At 36.1% G+C, this 22,475-nt stretch overlaps 4 protein-coding genes across 8 annotated transcripts in view; 1 reads left to right on the plus strand and 3 right to left on the minus strand.

Annotated features, from left to right (window-relative positions):
* LOC142979336 (SH2 domain-containing protein 4B-like) overlaps positions 1–3,223 on the minus strand; it is a 76,071-nt gene extending 72,848 nt beyond the window's left edge. Inside the window, exon 1 of the mRNA XM_076124195.1 lies at positions 3,083–3,223. The gene's annotated coding sequence lies outside the window, so the exon portion shown is untranslated. The remainder of the gene's footprint in view (positions 1–3,082) is intronic.
* A 566-nt stretch (positions 3,224–3,789) lies between these two features.
* Positions 3,790–6,668, minus strand: LOC142979156 (glyoxylate reductase/hydroxypyruvate reductase). The gene is made up of 3 exons (XM_076123938.1): positions 6,275–6,668; positions 5,542–5,803; positions 3,790–4,521 (listed from the first exon to the last, which is right to left on the minus strand). The coding sequence occupies exons 1-3, from the start codon at positions 6,415–6,417 to the stop codon at positions 3,886–3,888; spliced, it is 1,041 nt and encodes a 346-aa protein (XP_075980053.1). The 5' UTR covers positions 6,418–6,668; the 3' UTR covers positions 3,790–3,885.
* Positions 6,669–6,811: 143 nt separating this feature from the next.
* Positions 6,812–14,383, minus strand: bug (thioredoxin domain-containing protein bug). Of its 4 annotated transcripts, none has more exons than XR_012959813.1 (3): positions 11,323–11,883; positions 9,441–10,488; positions 7,554–7,690 (listed from the first exon to the last, which is right to left on the minus strand). XR_012959813.1 is itself a non-coding variant. In XM_076123940.1 (2 exons), the coding sequence occupies exons 1-2, from the start codon at positions 8,446–8,448 to the stop codon at positions 6,861–6,863; spliced, it is 882 nt and encodes a 293-aa protein (XP_075980055.1). In that variant the 5' UTR covers positions 8,449–9,421; the 3' UTR covers positions 6,812–6,860. The 4 variants fall into 4 exon arrangements, 1 of the variants encoding a protein (XP_075980055.1); XR_012959814.1 differs by lacking the exons at positions 7,554–7,690; positions 11,323–11,883 and adding exons at positions 11,905–13,415; positions 14,001–14,383 and having other exon boundaries at positions 10,367–10,488; XR_012959815.1 differs by lacking the exons at positions 7,554–7,690; positions 11,323–11,883 and adding exons at positions 12,368–13,415; positions 14,001–14,383 and having other exon boundaries at positions 10,403–10,488.
* An 865-nt stretch (positions 14,384–15,248) lies between these two features.
* Scp1 (Sarcoplasmic calcium-binding protein 1) lies at positions 15,249–21,518 on the plus strand. Of its 2 annotated transcripts, none has more exons than XM_076123995.1 (4): positions 15,249–15,467; positions 18,100–18,278; positions 18,967–19,200; positions 21,284–21,518. In XM_076123995.1, exons 1-4 carry the CDS (start codon positions 15,416–15,418, stop codon positions 21,404–21,406), a joined length of 588 nt encoding a protein of 195 aa, XP_075980110.1. In that variant the 5' UTR covers positions 15,249–15,415; the 3' UTR covers positions 21,407–21,518. The 2 variants fall into 2 exon arrangements, with proteins under 2 accessions (XP_075980110.1, XP_075980111.1); XM_076123996.1 differs by having other exon boundaries at positions 15,253–15,467; positions 18,100–18,266.
* Positions 21,519–22,475: the final 957 nt, after the last annotated feature.

Here is a 22,475-nt window from a genome sequence, read left to right on the forward strand (position 1 = left end):
CAACCTGAAATAAAATGTTTTCTATCTGTCTAGTACCTATTCGAAATGGTCAACGCAACATCCTTAATTAACAATATCCTTCAAATTCACCAAGTTTTGATATAAATCCCAAAAATATACTTCGTTTAATCATTGATAAATCATCAATCCATCTTGACATCGAGTTCCCATGCTCGTACGCCAATACGTGATAATACCTACTATTTATTATTTTTTAATGTATTGTAACGAGAGAATGAATAGTCCCAGATTAAGTCCCTTGAACTACGTAAGTTACATAATTAATATGATAGTGAAGTGCAGTGGTTAAAGTGATCCGTCACACCACTGCGATATCACTGATTATCGTGGGTTCGGACTTTTTTGTTTGTAAGGGAATTGCAATACTTTGTCGTCAGGCGTCTATAGATCTGGCTTCATGGTTTTTAGGCAGGTGATGCTGTATATACCTACTTTGAAAAATTTACCTTATTATTTCATGTACGTCAGGCTGGCCCGGCCCCATGGAATTTAATAATGAGATTGTTATCAATCCAATGTACCCGGGTATACTAATATATGTAACACCTTCATTTTCAATGTAACTCTTTTTAAAAGAAATTACGTGCACTTCTTAGTGGCCGGGCCAGCCTGACGTTTTCAGCCCAGCCACCTTGTTTCCCACTAATCTACAAAAAATACTGGCAATATTGTGCTACAGATGAAATGTACCCTATAATTTATGCATATGTAACACAAAATCGAATCCTAAAATGCAATAGCATACGAAATATTAGCGGTTGCAGGTGGCCGGGCTGAAATTATTTCGTTAATATAAAACAGTAAAACTGCAACACCTACCAAAAACTAATACCAGTACATAATGAGATATAGAGATATAGAATACATGTAACGCTTTCATTTTAAATTATAATACATATTTAGAAAGAATAATCACTTGAAATTATATTTCAGCCCGGCCACCTAAAAGCGGTAATATTCCCTAAAATCTTATGCCAATTTGTACAGTAAAACCTGATACAGCTATGAAATGAAAGTTACATTCGTTTCGTTTTAGTCGTATACCTTTAAGCCTTCTGTTTGACTAGATTATCAAAATCTGAGAAACTTGCCGAAGAGTGACTATCATTTATTAACTAATTTCAGGACATTTGGTTTGTTGAGTGAAACAAAATTGGTAATTGTCATATTTTTTTAATAATCATTTTTGAAATTAGTTAGACAACATTTGTACTTATATTAATTAGGTACTATAACAATTGTTAATTATAAATAATGTAAAAAAAGGTTACACATTGATAATAACACAGTTATCAAAAAATTATAGTAATATCAATATTACCTTAACATCGAACATTCATTCATTCAGAATATTAGAAGATAATTTTTGGTTATTATTACATTTTTACATTCCTTGACGTACATTTTAGCTTGATTAAATAACATAATCAAGTGATTAGTACGTTTTTAACGATTCTAATAAGCAATATATTTAAATTTGAATTAGTCAAGCAATGATTATTATATTAGCATACGTTTAATTATACAAGTTAACATTTTGATTTTTAGCTGTGATTTTAATATTATGTTAAATTATATATACTACATAGCTATATTTCCATTAGCTGCCACTGAAAGAACTATGGTTCTCTCTTCATTTAAGAATTGTTGTAATAATTATATTAGCATAATTTTAAATGAAAGTTTTCAAAACTTTAAATTCAAAGTTGATGTAAAAATCATTATGAAAATCTGTGATTTTTTACCAAGGTATAATAAGTATTTAACCAAAAATTATCTTCTAATATTCTGAATGAATGAATGTTCGATGTTAAGGTAATATTGATATTACTATAATTTTTTGATAACTGTGTTATTATCAATGTGTAACCTTTTTTTACATTATTTATAATTAACAATTGTTATAGTACCTAATTAATATAAGTACAAATGTTGTCTAACTAATTTCAAAAATGATTATTAAAAAAATATGACAATTACCAATTTTGTTTCACTCAACAAACCAAATGTCCTGAAATTAGTTAATAAATGATAGTCACTCTTCGGCAAGTTTCTCAGATTTTGATAATCTAGTCAAACAGAAGGCTTAAAGGTATACGACTAAAACGAAACGAATGTAACTTTCATTTCATAGCTGTATCAGGTTTTACTGTACAAATTGGCATAAGATTTTAGGGAATATTACCGCTTTTAGGTGGCCGGGCTGAAATATAATTTCAAGTGATTATTCTTTCTAAATATGTATTATAATTTAAAATGAAAGCGTTACATGTATTCTATATCTCTATATCTCATTATGTACTGGTATTAGTTTTTGGTAGGTGTTGCAGTTTTACTGTTTTATATTAACGAAATAATTTCAGCCCGGCCACCTGCAACCGCTAATATTTCGTATGCTATTGCATTTTAGGATTCGATTTTGTGTTACATATGCATAAATTATAGGGTACATTTCATCTGTAGCACAATATTGCCAGTATTTTTTGTAGATTAGTGGGAAACAAGGTGGCTGGGCTGAAAACGTCAGGCTGGCCCGGCCACTAAGAAGTGCACGTAATTTCTTTTAAAAAGAGTTACATTGAAAATGAAGGTGTTACATATATTAGTATACCCGGGTACATTGGATTGATAACAATCTCATTATTAAATTCCATGGGGCCGGGCCAGCCTGACGTACATATTATTTCTTTACAACTTGATATTAGGTACCCAGCTTTCTTTGGATAGCAAATATTTATGCAGAAAGTGGCACCAAACAGGGGATTAGTATAGACAATCAAATCGCTCTACAAATGCCGTAAAGCCTTATAAAATCCTTACATTGAATTTTTCATGCATCCGACTGTATAAAATATTTATGTAATCTTTCATTTGGTCACAGTGGCTGGTAGGAAATACGATAAAACAGTTGATAAGGAACAACTGACCATCAGTATGTAACATTACAATATTCACGCAATAAAATGAATTAAACGCATTTCAAAAACTCTCAGTGAGATTTTAACTAGCTTAGCCGCATTCCAATGAAAAAACGAGGCATTTTCTTTAAGCCACAACTTACCTCACTCCAGTGCATCCAAACGCATTCAAACACAACACGTTCCGTGACTGATTTCGTAGTTAATAATCGTGACATGCGCTACGCACGTCCGGTCGCGAGCGCGGCTCCGCACCGACTGACCATTTCGCCGTATAACAGGTAGAACAAAAAATTTCACTGCTGTTTTGTTTACTGTGCAAGTGCACTTTACCATGCCGAGTTATTCGCCCCACTTGTTAAGATGATTTTCTTACTTCAACTCGTTTAAGTGGGCTTGCCGAGCTACCGTGTATAAGTCGATGGCCAAACATTGCGCAAAATGCAATTCATGGCTCTTGGTTTGAGAAAGCATCAAAATCTACCATAGAGACACCATATCTGAAGGACTAGGTTTCTAAAATAATTATATGAAACTTAATTTTTATTAGTTAAAGCTGAAAACAGTTAATAGTAGTCATATCAAATTAAGACTTATCTAATTACAGTTGCAAAAAAAATGTTTTCATCAATGGTCGAGTAGTAATCAGTAGCAAGAAACTAATCATTCATGACAACCGTTAATTGACGGCTGGCAATGATTGAAGTCGCGCAATGTTTATAAGTAAATACCGATTGATTGGATGATGATCAATGAGCTATGAAATGAGAGATTTGCAGATGACAGGTCTATGCCTAATCTTATATTCAAACAAGTAACGCCATCTATTGGTGTGAGTCGCCAAATACCATTTTAACAATAAAATAAATCACTTTATTCAATCACAATAAAAGCACTTAATACATACATCAATAAGCATATTTGTACATTTTAAAATTGGCTATATTTACTGAAGCTCGGCCGGCATTTTGGACCCGTTAAGGGCGCCTAATATATTCTGTGCCGTGAGTTCACTCATTGTGTTTCTAGCTTCAATCGAAGCGCTGCCTATATGAGGTAGAATGACGCAATTCTTTAGCTTGAACAATGGACTGTCCAAAGGTAGCGGTTCCGGCGTTGTAACATCTAAACCAGCCGCTCTTATAGTGTTGTTCTGGAGAGCTTCTATCAAAGCATTCTGGTCGACAGTACCACCCCGACTGGTGTTCACGAAAATAGCATTGTTCTTCATCTTCTCGAAGGCTGTTTTGTTGAACATCTCCTTAGTTTCGGGCACAAGCGGTGCACAGCAGATGACAAAGTCGCTTCGTTGCAATAACTCATCAAAGCTGACTTTTTCAGCACCGATTTCTTTAGCCTCGGGTTTTTCACTGCGGTTGTAGTAAAGGATCTTTGCAGTGTTAAAGGCTTTGACGCGCTTTGCGACTGCGATGCCGATACGTCCGAAGCCAACGACACCGACGGTGGAACCGCCGAGCCCAGGTCCTGTCATCCACATTGGTGCCCAAGAAACCCAGCCACCGGTGCGCGCCTCCTCTATGGCTTCAGGGAGGCGACGGGATGTTGCCAGCAAGAGCGCCAACTGTAATTTCGTAATAAGAATATGCCTTAAAAACGTTGATCAATAATAATGTTTCATGATAAAAAATTTACACCAGTAAAGCCAAGACCTATACTGATTTCTATTTGCGATTATTTTCCCTCGTATGTAGGTACATCGTTACTATATTTAAATAGTTTATCAGTTATGTGATGACTAATGAATATCAACTCCACCAAAAAAACTAAAGTTACTAAAACAATTTACAAGATAACTTGTATTTTTTACGAAAGTCACTCTGGTTATAGGTGTTTTTTTTTTACTATGACGCAGTTTTGATTGCTATTTCGATATGCTGCAAACTGTAAAGCAGTTATGAAATTAATGCAAAACCGACTTCTAATTTAATAAAAAGAAAAGGTAAAATTGATGGCCAATTTCTGAGGAAAGCTCATCCTTGTATCTCCTGTAAAGTACTTAATTAATAAAAAAACACATTTGATGACATGAGACATGAGATTTTTATAGGTACCTATTAGCAAAGATGACAAGTTGAAAGACTTAACTAATCTCACACTAAACTAAACTGGTGGTCATGAATGACATGTATGGAAGGTGTCAACAAAGCAAGAAAAGTTTGTAATGTTTGTACTAAGTGGCAAGTTGGTCTCTGCCTTCCCCAATGGGAAAATGGTGTGATTTTATGAATTAATTAACATCCCCCATTGGTTTTTTTTATAAATATATTCAATGTACAGAATTGACCTCTCTACAGATCTATACTAATATTATAAAGCTGAAGAGTTTGTTTGTTTGTTTGTTTGTTTGAACGCGCTAATCTCAGGAACTACTGGTCCGGTTTGAAAAATTCTTTCAGTGTTAGATAGACCATTTATCGAGGAAGGCTATAGGCTATATAACATCACGCTACAGTCATTAGGAGCGGAGTAGCAACGAAAAATGTTACAAAAACGGGGAAATTTTTTGACTTATTCTCTTAAGTGACGCAAGCGAAGTTGCGCGGGTCAGCTATTTATTATAAGTATAGATGACTAAACTCACAGTTAAATCAGCAGTGGCATCTGTCAGCACATCAGGAGTATACCCGATCCTGACTCCCCTCTTCCTACACTCGGCCACATCAATATGGTCATAGCCCACAGATATGGTGGACACCACCTTCAACCCTGGCCCGGCAGCATCTAACAACTCCTTGTCAATCTTGTCAGATAGTGCACAATAGATGGCGTTAGTGCCTGCTACTAGTTTGAGGAACTCTGACCTTGGAACCGGTGAGGGTTCAGGCCATAGTTTCACATCACATCTGGAAAAGGAAGAATTTTAATCAAACAATCAATTTGAATAATTAAATAAGTGTGGTGAAAAAGTTTCTTTAGGTGTGTACATACCTATTGTATTTTTATTCTGCAGTTACATTAGAATGTAATGTAATAAGGGACCTTTTTGGTTTAGAACCCACTACTTATAAATATGACAAGTTTATGGGTCCATCCAATGTATTTATTTGTTTAAACCATATAAATATTGTACTTTTTAGTTGGAAAAAAGGCCTTGCACAAATATAGGCAACATATAAATAAGATATTTACCAAATTACTTAGTATGTTGATACATATTATCAGCAGGTTCTTAAATATAACGCTTTTAACATACACATACAATACACGTCAATGTTAGTATAACCTACAGAATTAAACGCATATGCCGACAACGCTTCAAAATTATTTGTTTTCAAAACAAAAATTAATTAAAACAGTACAATCAGTATACTCACTCCTTTTTCAGTAGATCTACGCCACACCCTGGCATATCAGAACGGGTGATAAACACCTGATGTCTTCCGGAGCCGCTCATTGTTCTAACAGTCTCGCAACGAACTAAAGACGACGCGAGTGACGCTACTCTTTTATAAATCATGAATCAATAGACTAATTTCCGGATTTTCTTGCTAGTGATCGACTGCAAGGTTACTTAATTCTCCGGTAAGTATTTAGGCGGTGTGACTTCAGCTTTTGTCGTACTCTCGCCCTTGAAAAACGAAGGTTTAGCTAAGTATATAGTCATGTGAAGAGCAGCAACTGTCGCCAGTATGACCTTGCCTTTGCTAGATGTGATGAACGAGAGCGCGCCCATGTTATCAAAAGTTCAAGTTAGATGTTACTATTGCGTAAGTTTTATCCATAATCTACTAAAACTGCTTGTTTTCAAGTTTGATAACAAGTCATATGGTAATTGACAGTAATGACAGGTGAGAGATGATAATTCGTTCAGAAATAATATACATAAGGCGTCAATAAAAATCGTCCAGAAATTCATTTACATACTTTATTCAACACCCGTTTAGAAATAAAAGCAATAAATTAGTCATTATGTTCATGTTGAGCTTCTGATTCCCTCCAATTATTTTGTACCATTTCTACAATCATCCTCCACCATTTGGACTGCATAAAGTAATAGATAGCACAAACAAGAATGAACAACCATGACAATATGAGGAAGTAATCAGTGTCTTTTTCCACAACACTTGAGACTGGTCCTTGGAAGTCCTTGGACGTGACTAGAAGACCCTGAGGGTATTGTCCAGTTATAGCATGCACAAACTTGCTAAAAGACTGGATATTATATTCAGTTCCATTGAATTTTCCAACTGGCCGACCATTGTGGAACATTTTTAAAGTTGGTACACCAACAATACCATAATGGGTATTAGTACCACTAAATTTAAGAGCATCTAATGCTACCATTTTGACATTTGGATATGAGCGAGCAAGGGCATTGAAATGTGGTGCAGCATGTGCACTGAAGGGGCAAGCTTTGGCATAAAACAGAACGAGTACACAATCAGCTTCTGTGTCTCGGCTAGTGATATCTGGTTTTATTTGCAACAGTTTAGCTAAGTAACTGCCATTGATGAGTTCAACCGTTGGTTCAAGTTCCTCTGTTTGATCGTAGACTATTTCTTTACATTTGACTAGTTTTCTTGTTTCGTTTGTTGATTGTGTTGTGTTTTCCACCGTGACATTGGCTAGTGTGACTGTGTTGTAGAGATTTGTGAGTGTCTTGTTGACATCAGAGACGACATTTGAAAGTAATGATTCTGATTCATCCACATTTGAGACGTCTACCACTCCTTTAGCTTCTGTTTCTGATTCTTCTTGGATATCAAACTGTGTGGTTACTGTTGCTAGTCCTGAAATCAGATTACATGTACATAATTATATACTTATAATATGTCATATGATAGATGATGTTCTTTGGTCCTCTACAGGAAAAATGTGTGATTTTGTGTAGGTATGTAGGTATGTGTTATATGTATAGGTCATACACAAGTGGTTTATTTGATGTTTTATTAAGGTTAATTTAAATTTTGTTTTAAGCCATTTTAAATATTTATAGGGTATTGAATTTAAATACTTAAGTTATTTAAATGTAGTTCAATAAACTGCACATAAATAAATTTTGATACAAAAACCTACTTTTCTGTAATGGTATTTGCGTACTTATTACATAAAAATATATTTTTGTGTCAAAAAAAATAAAAAACACCAAGAACATTTCAAATTCTGGATTCTTGGTCTCATGTCTTTGATGAAGCACTCAGTACTAATTGGTATATGAATGTTACATAAGGATAAACATCAAATTTGGACATTACAAAAACCTAAAGAACTTCTGTAATTATTTAACATCAAAAAAATGTAAAAGAAATTTATATTGTAAAGAGAGTGAGAAGCTGATAATTATTTGGAGAATTTCACAATAAAATATATGGTTCTGTGTTATTGTATACCAAAGAAATCACGGCAGGGATAGATAGATGCAAAAAGAAGGACAGGTTTATCATTCTCGTAAAAACAATGAATTCTAAAAGGCTGGTAAATAAAACAAAATCTTACCGATTACAACAAGTATCACCAAATAAAAATTACTTCTTTTAAGGAGAAACATATCGAAGATGCTTCAAGTTAACCACCGCAAGGAACAATTAATGGCGTAAAATGGTTTGATATGTATTATATTCAATTTAAAATTGAATATATTTTTGTTCAATATCACACTTAACAGTACAGCAAGTGATCCGACATAACAATAACAATAAAAAGAGATAACGATACAGAATTCTCACGAAGCAAAAGAAGATAGCGTATTATCTACGCTTATAATTTCATCAACTTTATGGAAGTTATTGAAATTGACAGTTGTGCTCCAGGTTTTCATGTCATTACTGTCAGAACTTCGAGATAAAAACGTTCCGTTAAATGCAGTTACCAATAAATTTTGGTTAACCATAAGATATCTAGAACTGTAATATCCTATGAATAGGTAGTAGTAATATAAATATAGAAATTGAGCGGAAAGATTTAATCGAAGACGCTCAAAATTATACGGAAAAAAGTGAATGACATCGAGGCCATCACAGCGGGCAGCAGAGCGGCCTTGCAGCCAGTTATTATCTATTCAGTTCAGACTATTCATATTTACCATCGCACTCAATGTATCCAACAGCTCCTCAATGTCTCGTCTCGCAGTCCACCTGTCTACCGTTTTAAACACTAAGCTGTATGGAGCTTTACGATTGCAATGCGTTTTTGTTACCGATCATCTTCTTACCTGTCACACTTGTAGAGCCTTAGTTAGAACATTTGAAACAAGAAAGTAGCTTTTTCAAGCCTCTCTCCAACAGTCCCATGATGAAGAAATACGGATTAAAGGTTTAGATTTAAGGAAATACCTATGTAGTTTTTACATTTCCAGGTTAAAAAAATGAGAACCTACAATGATATTGTCTAGATTTCAAGAGCAATTTCGGCAGCAGAACCAGGCCTACGTTCTACTAAAACTCATGAGTTACCAAAGCACGATTTGAGAGGTAACCACCGGACATTGTTAGGAATACCCACCCTCTGTCTAGTGTCTAATCTATCTGGTTAAATACTCACCTGTGCTCCTCAGTACGTATTAGAATTGATTAACTACTTGTTAATCGAAAGTAGACTGAAAAGTCGGTTTAAATTAGATGCGTTGTAATGCAACCCACCGACCTTGCGGTGATGAGGCCACAGTAGTAAGCTGGGCTCTATAGAGTCCCTGCCAAACTGTGAGCGGATTGACCACGGCGTTGCGTACAGATATTTAGGGTGTCGTCTGGTGACGTGGTCGTCTTGTAATATTGTTTTATTTCGTTGGTTTATTCTCTCCAATTATTTTGTACCATTTCTACAATCATCCTCCACCATTTGGACTGCATAAAGTAATAGATAGCACAAACAGGAATGAACAACCATGACAATTTGAGGTAGTAATCAGTGTCTTTTTCCACAACACTTGAGACTGGTCCTTGGAAGTCCTTGGACGTGACTAGAAGACCCTGAGGGTATTGTCCAGTTATAGCATGTACAAACTTGCTAAAAGACTGAATATTATATTCAGTACCATTGAATTTTCCAACTGGCCGTCCATTGTGGAACATTTTTAAAGTAGGTACAACAATACCATTATGGGTATTAGTACCACTAAATTTAAGAGCATCTAATGCTACCATTTTAATGTTAGGATATGAGCGAGCGAGGGCATTGAAATGTGGTGCAGCAAGTGCACTGAAAGGGCAAGCTTTGGCATAAAACAGAACGAGTACACAATCAGCTTCTGTGTCTCGGCTAGTGATATCTGGTTTTATTTGCAACAGTTTAGCTAAGTAACTGCCATTGATGAGTTCAACCGTTGGTTCAAGTTCCTCTGTTTGATCGTAGACTATTTCTTTACATTTGACTAGTTTTCTTGTTTCGTTTGTTGATTGTGTTGTGTTTTCTACTGTGACATTGGCTAGTGTGACCGTGTTGTAGAGATTTGTGAGCGTCTTGTTGACATCGGAGATGACATTTGAAAGTAATGATTCTGATTCATCCACATTAGACACGTCTACAACTCCTTTGGCTTCAGTTTCTGATTCTTCTTGGATATCAAATTGTGTGGTTACTGTTGCTAGTCCTGAAACCAGATAATAAGTTAATTATGGTGGTGGTTTTTGCTCTCTACCCACCCTTATAGGCAAAAGGTGTGATTTTATGTATGTATACAGGTCATGCAGAAATTGTTTATTTGATGTTTTTCCAAGGTTAAATTCAAAGTTTGCAAAATGATTGAAATTTGAAATGGATGTTTTAAATCATTTTAAATATTCATAAGGTAATGAATTTAACCCTTTGACCGCCACAGTCGGCTATGCTCGACAAATCAGAACGTGCTCACGACTCTATATTTTTGTCGACATTTGCCGACGAAAGCGTTGTGAGCACTTTCTGATTTGTCGAGTATAGCTGACCGTGGCGGTCAAAGGGTTAAATACTTAAGTAATTTAAATGTAGTTCAATAAACTGCACAAAATTACATTTTGATTCAAAATACCTTACTTTTCTGGTATTGTATATTTAATACATAGAAATATATATAATAATGAATTTCAGTCAAAACTTTTAAATGTACTTGGTGATATCTTTGGTGAAGCATGCAGTACCTACTTATAGTTGGTATTATACGAATGTTACTTAAGGATGAACATTAAATTTGGACATTACAAACACTTAGGGATCTTCTATAATTATTTAACACCAAAAAATGTAGAAGAAATTTATATTTTAAAGAGAGTGAGAAGCTGAAAATTTTTAGAAGTACCTATTTCACTATATAATATGGTTCTGTGTTATTGTATGATAAATAAATCAAGGGAGGGATAGTTTTAATACAAAAAGAAGGATTCTTGTAAAAACAACACACAAACAAACAATGAATTATAAAAGACTAGTAAATAAAACAAAATCTTACCGATTACAACAAGTATCACCAAAGAAAAATTACTTCTTTTATGGAGAAACATATTGAAGATACTTCAAGTTAACAACCGTAAGAATTAATTTATGGTGTAAAATGGTTCGATATGTATTATATTCAATTTAAAATTGAATATATTTTTGTTCAATATCACACTTAACAGTACAGCAAGTGATCCGACATAACAATAACAATAAAAAGAGATAACGATACAGAATTCTCACGAAGCAAAAGAAGATAGCGTATTATCTATGCTTATAATTTCATCAACTATATGGAAGTTATTGAAATTGGCAGTTGCGCTCCAGGTTTTCATGTCATTACTGTCAGAACTTAGAACTTCGAGATAAAAACGTTCCGTTTAACGCAGTTACCAATTAATTATGGCTAACTATAAGGTGTCTAGAACTATAATATTCTATGAATAGATAGTAATATAAATATAGAAATTGAGCGGAAAGATTTAATCGAAGACGCTCAAGATTATACGGAAGAAAGTGAATGACATCGAGGCCATCAGGCAGCAGAGCGGCCTTGCAGCCAGTTATCTATTCAGTTCAGACTGTTCATATTTACCATCGCACTCAATGTGTCCAACAGCTCCTCAATGCCTTGTCTCGCAGTCCACCTGTCTACCATCTTAAACACTAAGCTGTATGGAGCTTTACGATTACAACGCGTTTTTGTTACCGATCATCTTCTAACCTGTCTCACTTGTAGAGCCTTAGTTAGAACATTTGAAACAAGAATGTAGCTTTTTCGAGCCTCTCTCCAACAGTCCTATGATGAAGGGATCAGCTTAAAGGTACAGATTTAAGAAAATACCCAAGTAGATATATCATTCCCAGGTATTAAAAATGAGAACCTACAATAGTACCTATTCTCTAGATTTCAGGTGGAAAGTTCGGCAGCAGAACCAGGCCTACGGTTCTACTAAAACTCATGAGTTACCAAAGCGCGATTTGAGAGGTAACCACCGGACATTGTTAGGAATACCCACCCTCTGTCTAGTGTCTAATCTATCTGGTTAAATACTCACCTGTGCTCCTCAGTACGTATTAGAATTGATTAACTACTTGTTAATCGAAAGTAGACTGAAAAGTCGGTTTAAATTAGATGCGTTGTAATGCAACCCACCGACCTTGCGGTGATGAGGCCACAGTAGTAAGCTGGGCTCTATAGAGTCCCTGCCAAACTGTGAGCGGATTGACCACGGCGTTGCGTACAGATATTTAGGGTGTCGTCTGGTGACGTGGTCGTCTTGTAATATTGTTTTATTTCGTTGGTTTATTCTCTCCAATTATTTTGTACCATTTCTACAATCATCCTCCACCATTTGGACTGCATAAAGTAATAGATAGCACAAACAGGAATGAACAACCATGACAATTTGAGGAAGTAATCAGTGTCTTTTTCCACAACACTTGAGACTGGTCCTTGGAAGTCCTTGGACGTGACTAGAAGACCCTGAGGGTATTGTCCAGTTATAGCATGTACAAACTTGCTAAAAGACTGAATATTATATTCAGTACCATTGAATTTTCCAACTGGCCGTCCATTGTGGAACATTTTTAAAGTAGGTACAACAATACCATTATGGGTATTAGTACCACTAAATTTAAGAGCATCTAATGCTACCATTTTAATGTTAGGATATGAGCGAGCAAGGGCATTGAAATGTGGTGCAGCAAGTGCACTGAAAGGGCAAGCTTTGGCATAAAACAGAACGAGTACACAATCAGATTCTGTGTCTCGGCTAGTGATATCTGGTTTTATTTGCAACAGTTTATCTAAGTAACTGCGATTGATGAGTTCAACCGTTGGTTCAAGTTCCTCAGTTTGATCGTAGACTATTTCTTTACATTTGACTAGTTTTCTTGTTTCGTTTGTCGTTTGTGTTGTGTTTTCTACTGTGACATTGGCTAGTGTGACCGTGTTGTAGAGATTTGTGAGCGTCTTGTTGACATCGGAGGCGACATTTGAAAGTAATGATTCTGATTCATCCACATTAGACACGTCTACAACTCCTTTGCCTTCAGTTTCTGATTCTTCTTGGATATCAAATTGTGTGGTTACTGTTGCTAGTCCTGAAACCAGATAATAAGTTAATTATGGTGGTGGTTTTTGCCCTCTACCCACCCTTATAGGCAAAAGGTGTGATTTTATGTATGTATACAGGTCATGCAGAAATTGTTTATTTGATGTTTTTCCAAGGTTAAATTCAAAGTTTGCAAAATGATTGAAATTTGAAATGGATGTTTTAAATCATTTTAAATATTCATAAGGTAATGAATTTAACCCTTTGACCGCCACGGTCGGCTATGCTCGACAAATCAGAACGTGCTCACGACTCTATATTTTTGTCGACATTTGCCGACGAAAGCGTTGTGAGCACTTTCTGATTTGTCGAGTATAGCTGACCATGGCGGTCAAAGGGTTAAATACATAAGTAATTTAAATGTAGTTCAATAAACTGCACAAAATTACATTTTGTGCAGTTTATTGAAAATTTTTAGAAGTACCTATTTCACTATATAATATGGTTCTGTGTTATTGTATGATAAATAAATCAAGGGAGGGATAGTTTTAATACAAAAAGAAGGATTCTTGTAAAAACAACACACAAACAAACAATGAATTATAAAAGACTAGTAAATAAAACAAAATCTTACCGATTACAACAAGTATCACCAAAGAAAAATTACTTCTTTTATGGAGAAACATATTGAAGATACTTCAAGTTAACAACCGTAAGAATTAATTTATGGTGTAAAATGGTTCGATATGTATTATATTCAATTTAAAATTGAATATATTTTTGTTCAATAACACACTTAACAGTACAGCAAGTGATCCGACATAACAATAACAATAAAAAGAGATAACGATACAGAATTCTCGCGAAGCAAAAGAAGATAGCGTATTATCTACGCTTATAATTTCATCAACTTTATGGAAGTTATTGAAATTGACAGTTGCGCTCCAGGTTTTCATGTCATTACTGTCAGAACTTAGAACTTCGAGATAAAAACGTTCCGTTAAACGCAGTTACCAATAAATTATGGTTAACCATAAGGTGTCTAGAACTATAATATTCTATGAATAGATAGTAATATAAATATAGAAATTGAGCGAAAAGATTAAATCAAAGATGCTCAAGATTATACGGAAGAAAGTGAATGACATCGAGGCCATCAGGCAGCAGAGCGGCCTTGCAGCCAGTTATCTATTCAGTTCAGACTGTTCATATTTACCATCGCACTCAATGTATCCAACAGCTCCTCAATGCCTTGTCTCGCAGTCCACCTGTCTACCATTTTAAACACTAAGCTGTATGGAGCTTTACGATTACAACGCGTTTTTGTTACCGATCATCTTCTTACCTGTCTCACTTGTAGAGCCTTTGTTGAAACATTTGAAACAAGAATGTAGCTTTTGTGAGCCTCTCTCCAACAGTCCCATGATAAAGGGATCAGCTTAAAGGTACAGATTTAAGAAAATACCTAAGTAGATATTACATTCCCAGGTATTAAAAATGAGAACCTACAATAGAACCTATTCTCCAGATTTCAGGTGGAAAGTTCGGCAGCAGAACCAGGCCTACGGTTCTACTAAAACTCATGAGTTACCAAAGCGCGATTTGAGAGGTAACCTAGTGGTCTAGTGTCTAATCTATCTGGTTAAATACTCACCTGTGCTCCTCAGTACGTATAAGAATTGATTAACTACTTGTTAATCGAAAGTAGACTGAAAAGTCGGTTTAAATTAGATGCGTTGTAATGCAACCCACCGACCTTGCGGTGATGAGGCCACAGTAGTAAGCTGGGCTCTATAGAGTCCCTGCCAAACTGTGAGCGGATTGACCACGGCGTTGCGTACAGATATTTAGGGTGTCGTCTGGTGACGTGGTCGTCTTGTAATATTGTTTTATTTCGTTGGTTTATTCGGAGCGGAGTGGCGCGGCCGGCGGCCGGCAGTTGCTGCGCGACCGCCGCCGCGCTACTTGCACGCCAAACCGACGGTAACCATCCCGGACTAGACAACACTCCACCAACTTTGCAGTAACGCAACTGTTCATCAAACAAAAATGGCGTATTCCTGGGATAATAGAGTTGCCTTCGTTGTGAGATACCTTTACGGTAAGTTTAATAGACTTTCAACTGGATTCGGTTTAGTATTTCCTGGAGCGCGGTAGTCAAGGCGGGTACAGTTTGTTTGTAATGCTGTATTATGTTCGTATTTTGTAGACAGCTGATCAATTGGAAACTAAGATACAATGTTTCAAAATCAATTTAAATTGATTTCTAGACTTATTTAAATATAGCTCTCCAAATTGTTTACTTCAGAACCTATGGCCAGAAGCAAAGCTAAGGGACGTGTGCAGTCTTTTGTTCTTCGGATCAATGACACCGAAGAGCCTAATAAAAAAACATTCAGCACTTCGGAACGGCAGTCTCATACTTTTAATTTCTAGTTTAATGACACGTCTTGATAAACATGTTAATCACAATTTACGATGACAACTTTAATGCGTTACAATAGAATTTTACAAAACATTGGATTACTGAGTGTTTGCTTGTTCTTTGGACTTGACCCAGCGCGATATTTTTATTTTAAAAATTCATATATCTCGCCGTTGACGTGATGAAGTTGCACAATGCTAGTTTACATACTAAATAACAGCTTTTGGACACTGATTCATTCATAATGTACAGGAACGCTTTGATGATTCAACTGACGCAGTGTAACTAATCTTCCCGTTTGTAAACCTATTAAGTCAGCTTATTTCTTTAATAAATTTCACTCTACGTTTCATCAAATCGTATCAAATGCTGTATGCCAGGAAAATTGTATTTATTGCGATATTTTGTTCAGGTTTGTTGTGGTAGTACAAAGTTTGTCAAATAGAAAGTTTGACACAATTTTATTATTATTTGTCTTTCAAATGTAATATAGAGTTTTACTACAAAAGCAAATTCTGCCGTCTTCAAGACTCCGAAAAAACCTGGCCTGCATATTTTTACTGAACTAACCAGTTAGGATTGTTCCTGATCTCTTAGTTAATTAAGTATTCATAATTTGTAAATAATTATACCTACTTGTGTCTTTTCCAAATCTATTAAAAATCTGCTATTGTAGGCCTACGATTTCCTTTAAAAACTTCATTACTGAGGTTCTTTTGAAACATTGAAATGCATGTTTCTATTTGTCTCTTCATTTTATACAGGCGCTCATTCCATCAGCCCCCATAGTCATTTCGTTTACCGTCTGGTAGTCATTACCATGCCATGGTATCAACAGTCATAACCATAAATAATTACCATTATATAAACACAACATTCCCTTACTTTCATAACCTATCCTATCCACTAAAAGGGCCATCATCTACTTTAGAGTATGGAGACATTGAAATCGATACTTCTATAACAATAGTCACAGCATGGCTCCTAGTTTATACCCAAGATATACGATCACCTACGCTCCACTTTAATTTAGATCAACTCTCTAATTAAAGAAATCGTGTAAAGAATTGTGTGGATCGAAATAGATAAAACATGACATTGACCTGTGCAGAATTTCTGTGGAGCCAATCGTGAGCGCTCATCAATCACCAAACTACGGAACGTGTTCGAGTTACTGTCCCGAGCCTGCCAAGATTTCACAATTACTACTTTACTATACCCCTGAAAACGATAAACTAGTATCTCTAGGACAGCTATTGCTCCCATTGAGCAATCTCTCAACGCCCACCTGTTCCCAATAACGATCGGTACTCGATTAACAGCACGATAACAAATATTTTTGGGCTAGCCATCAAACTAGGGAGCCATTAATTATGTTAAGCGATGCTAACGAGCCATCAGTATCCACATTGTAATCGCGTCCTAGGCACCCACTAATTGATATAAATAAACACAAGAATCTTCGATGGCTGACATTGATTTTTTTAGAAGCCCTTATTGTCAACCGGTAGTAGGGATTAACTTTCACGTGTGTATGATACTAAATTAGAACTTCGGGATATTCCGTCGACGATGTGACTACTCTAGTGCTATCATGAGTTAGTTCTGTTTTAGCTTCAAATATCTCGGTATTTAGGACCTAACGACAACAGTGATGTTGAACAATGTGCGTGACAGCCATGTGTTTCCTAGATGTCTCCATCGACTATTTTGACATTGAATCTATTCTTATGATTGGCAAATCCTGTTTATTGATGAGCATAAATTTAAACTGTCTGTTGAACACTCGCGCACTCAATCTTAAACATCAATTATAATACGATTGTTGTTTGAAAAACCGTGGACGATTGCGAAATGAAGGATCCCCGGGTTTTGGCATGAGCAGCTCTATTAAATTAATAGTTGCCTATTGTTTACATGCAGTGGCAGCCAAGTGGGCAGCCGCCGCTCATTTGCTCACCCGTTGCGACACTTATTGGGAGATCGACAACGTTTCTGTAACAATGTTAATGAACCACACGCATGCCCTTAGCACTGTTAATAGACGAGGCGATACTTACGCCAATGATTAATAGTCCGCTATTACACTGTCTCATAGTTCAACATTAGTCACTAGTCAATTTTATGTAGCTAAAAATCTTCTATGCATGCTGTGACAATGTCTCTCTTGGTAACAAACCAAGTGTTCACGTCAAACTTCAAAACAAGGAAAAAAGTGTCAAATGAAAATACCAACGTCAGAGGTAAAAAACAAGGATATATTTAAAAGCAATAGAAGAGACAGGTGGTGAGCGTGTGTCTGTTGCAGATATTGACAACAACGGCTTCTTGGACGCCCACGACTTCCACTGCCTGGCACTGCGCACGTGCGTGCTGGAGGGCAAGGGCGACTGCAGCGCCGCTCGCCTGCAGAAGTACCAGCACGTGATGCTGAGCCTGTGGGAGGAGATCGCACAGCTCGCGGACTTCGACAAGGTGCCAGACTATGTCGGTTATCCCCACACATTACACTATGCGGTGTCAGCGAAGCTTCGGTGGATGCAGCCTAACGCTGGTCTTTCCTGTAGCTCTTATAAACTTACGCACTATGCATTGAAATGGTCCGCTTCTGTGTAGTCGTGCACGCCGCTCAATTATGTGTTTAGCTCCAGTCGTTTGTTTAGATCCTCACGCAGCTGCACTGAAGTTCTTACGTTCAGTAAAGAACGTAAAATTGTAACTTGCCATTTTTCAGATGATCGATGGTAACGAACCAACATGAGAAAAAGCGACCATGTATTTTTCTCGGCCGTCATGGCAAAGAAAACAGTGACTGACAATAACCGCATACATTACACATGCACTTAGCACAACGCCACCGCCACCAGCCATGTCTGGTCGTAGTTCTCAGGTTCTAGAACATTGTCTATTAGCCTGCTATTTGTACTGTCCAGTGTAGTTAGCCTAATTATTTAATTCAACTTACAAATACAAGAGCAGAACTAACAGGCAGAAAAGTAACTAGTGAGATCTCACTAATTATTTCTCTGGTAATTCAGTAGACACTAGAAATAATACAGATATTAATCGTCTAATTTTCACTTTAAACACACACGCAAAGCCACGCACACGCTTCCCGCTTGTATAATTGTTTTTCTATAACCAGCGGCATGTTCTCAATAATGAGTTTTTTCAGGACGGTACGATCACGGTTGACGAGTTCAAGCAGGCCGTGAAGAACAGCTGTGTGGGCCGTAAATATGAGGACTTTCCTCAGGCCATGAAGGCGTTTATTGAGACCAACTTCAGGATGATTGACATCAACAGCGACGGAGTCATCGGCGTGGAGGAGTACAGATACGACTGCGTACAGCGCATGGTCCTCGAAGAGATCAAGGTTATAGACGACGCCTTCAACTCCCTCCTCAACGTAAGTACCTACCTACCCAATAAGTAGGTAACCAATACAAGTGTGCAGAACAGGTGCGAATATTTGTTCAAATAATGATCCATATTTCAATGTCAATGGATTAAAATTATTGTCATCTTGATAACTTTACACGCGTGCAGCAATTTGCGTGTTACAATCGGAAGCGCTTCGAACTCTATTATCGTATCGTAAAAGTTCTAAATTTAATCAGGCGTACAATTGAACTGTCAGCCTGTTACAGATTTATTTAACGAGCAGTTAAATGTGTCTCGAGCTATTTATTACTCGCCCGTTTGATAACAATTAGCGACGAGAAAAAAATAGTCTAGGCATTTTAATCGCGAAACTGTCGTAGTCACTTGTTCACGGAATTGATTTGATCACGTCTTAGTATGTTGGTTAAAAGTTTGTTATTTCTTCCTTAATATTTGGGAGAATAAATTCGTGAGATGTAGTCATACGCCCAACGCACAAGATGTACGCCAATCATGAACAGAATATAGATCATGTACTAATACACGCCGTTCTAGAAATACCTATTACCTAGCAGCCATGTGTGTTGGCAAACTGTTCCCGAGTATTTGATGCCATTGACATGTGATATTACAGCTTAGCACACACTTAAACAGTTAAATAATTGCTTTTCAACAATGCCTGATATTCACTGGATATCATCTTTATTACTTGGCGGCAAACAGCCAAAAAGGCCTAAAATGTAATCAGGAATTTTCAAGAGATTTTCTCGTAATCTGTAGTTATGTGTTAAATGTTTTGTTTCAACGACATTAACGGTAACATAGATTGATACATATACTGAGGATTTAATGTGAGGAGTATATAAATATGAAATAACATATTTACTATAATATTCCAAGCTAGATTTAAACTGTCCTCATCAAAACACGTAGGTTCCACGCGCGTGTGATTAATTCCGACAGCCATCTAATGAATGGAACTTATTATAAATTCGCAACACTGTTTACGTTATATTTCCTAACTTTTCATTATAATATCCTACTATTCAAAACAAATATTTCGTAAGCGTTCCACAGAATGGGAGCTTCCCAACAATAAACACATCGTAAAATATGTTTTGTATTCAAAAGTTACCGCGAAACCGTCTTGCGTGAGGAAACATGGAATTATATTTATAGAAGACAGTTTACAGAAATAAATGCCACATATAATATCTGTGGGTTATAAAAAGCAATAACCAGAAATAAAATTATGCAACAAGACAATATGAGTGTGCTTTCTTCCTGGCAAGACTCCAGTGGGGTAACACAGCCGCGTAGGATCATTTCCTAGTTACCACTTCACACGCTACAATCCAATTACTCTGTCGTATCAAATAAGTAGAATTGGCAGGCGGACGTTTGTTTATGTTCCCGCGCCTACAGGTGTCTGATGAAAGAAGATTTACTGTCTCGTGACGACACGCCGAGAAAATTCTACGAGAATTTTGCTCTTACTTTTTGGTTAATTGTTTGTAACAAATAAAGATCTTTATTTTATATTGTGGGTAATAAATTATCTGGGTATTTAATAAGTAGGCAGGAATGAATGCTTGCCAAACGTATGAGGGGTCATTGTTAACGAGTCGTGTGTCCTGTTGAATAAACCACGCTTCAAAATATATGAACACGCTCCATTGCACTAGTCCATGGTTAGTAAATACATTGCGCACGGTCCATGTTCCTGGGCTACAAATGCTACAAATCCGTTGTCGCCTTGCGGGCGGAAGTCTGGTATCGTAATTCGTAACCATGTGTCAATTATTTGCAACAATTTTCCACTAGCTTTTGGAACATGACCATGTATGAGCGTGTTTAATGTGTTCATGCCTAAATGCGGTCTTCTAGGAATACTGTATTTTGGGGCCAGTTATTTAGAAATCGAGTGATTTAAAAGATTTCTGCTCGTTAAACATCATATCGGTAGTTATCTTATAATACATAGTCAAGACTCATTAATGCCTTGTTGAATAATGACTTTGCAAAAGTTATAAAATATGTCAGAGATGGTAATTTATCACTGTCAACAGTTTTCAAATAAAAACTTCATTTTATGTATTTTGTTCTAGGACGATGACAGAAGGAAAGGTGGTCTGACCCTCTCGAGATACCAAGAATTGTTCGCGCAGTTCCTCGGTGACGAGAGCGACTCCTGCCAAGCGAAACATCTATTTGGACCTTTAGAACTATAATCATAGCCTTACGTAGACTAGTTAGGCTCACAGTCATGACTGACACACTTACCACCTATACTCATAACGAAATTCACAATCAGAAACAGATTTGAAATCATTAAACTAAAACTATATAAAAACTCAATTTCACATTTGATATAAATAACTTATTGTTATTCTAACATAGTAATATTTAACATATCTCATAGTCATATAATAAAAAACAGTGCAGATTACATGTTTACAAAATTACCTACATTTATTCCATCCCACTAGAAAACGCGCCAAAAATACGCAAACACTGCGTCGATACAGTTTAAAAATAAACCATAATAATGCTAGTCTAGTATCTGTGATGCGTTCCCAATTACGTAATTGTTTTACAAAATATATTTTCTTGGATGATTTTAAATGTTTGTTGATTTGTTTTATCTTCGTTGTTATTTATTTGTTAGTCTTTGCAATGCTAGAGCTTGTTAATATAAAGGTTTTTATATACTCCCGTCCTGTTATAATTCCTAAATGTTATTTATATTTATTCGTGTTGTATTTCGTTTTGTTACTTATTTAAGGTGTTTATTGTGAGACACGATTTTAAGATTTTTGGAATGTTGTTTTCCCCTTATCGTCTTTTTTTCTATACTGTATGGTATCATTATAATTATAAATAAAACGAACGAGAAACCAGCGGGTTTTCATACGAATATAATTTACTATAAATATGCAACGGCAGTGTTAGTTATATCTACTGTTTTATGAACTTTATGGGGAATGTGCGGGAAATGTTGATGTGCTCAAACATACAAAATGAATCTAGTCACCACGGTGTTATAAATGTTATCCTTAATTTAATTGTAAATACTTTCTGTTTAATGAAAATAAACCGATTGTTACGACCGACGTCGTTGTTTATTTATTTCCAACTACCCGCATAATTCACGACTGCTAAACACCTTTGCCATCCAAAAAGGGACCAATCTAAAATTACCAGCTATTTTCCATAGTAAATTCTATTAAGTGTTCCTAAGAAACCATGGCGACACATTTCCTAACCTTAGACTGCATTTTCTTTTAATTTTCATATTAT

The sequence above is a fragment of the Anticarsia gemmatalis genome, chromosome 16 (assembly GCF_050436995.1).
Source record: "Anticarsia gemmatalis isolate Benzon Research Colony breed Stoneville strain chromosome 16, ilAntGemm2 primary, whole genome shotgun sequence".
In the NCBI taxonomy this organism is placed as follows: Eukaryota; Metazoa; Arthropoda; class Insecta; order Lepidoptera; family Erebidae; genus Anticarsia; species Anticarsia gemmatalis.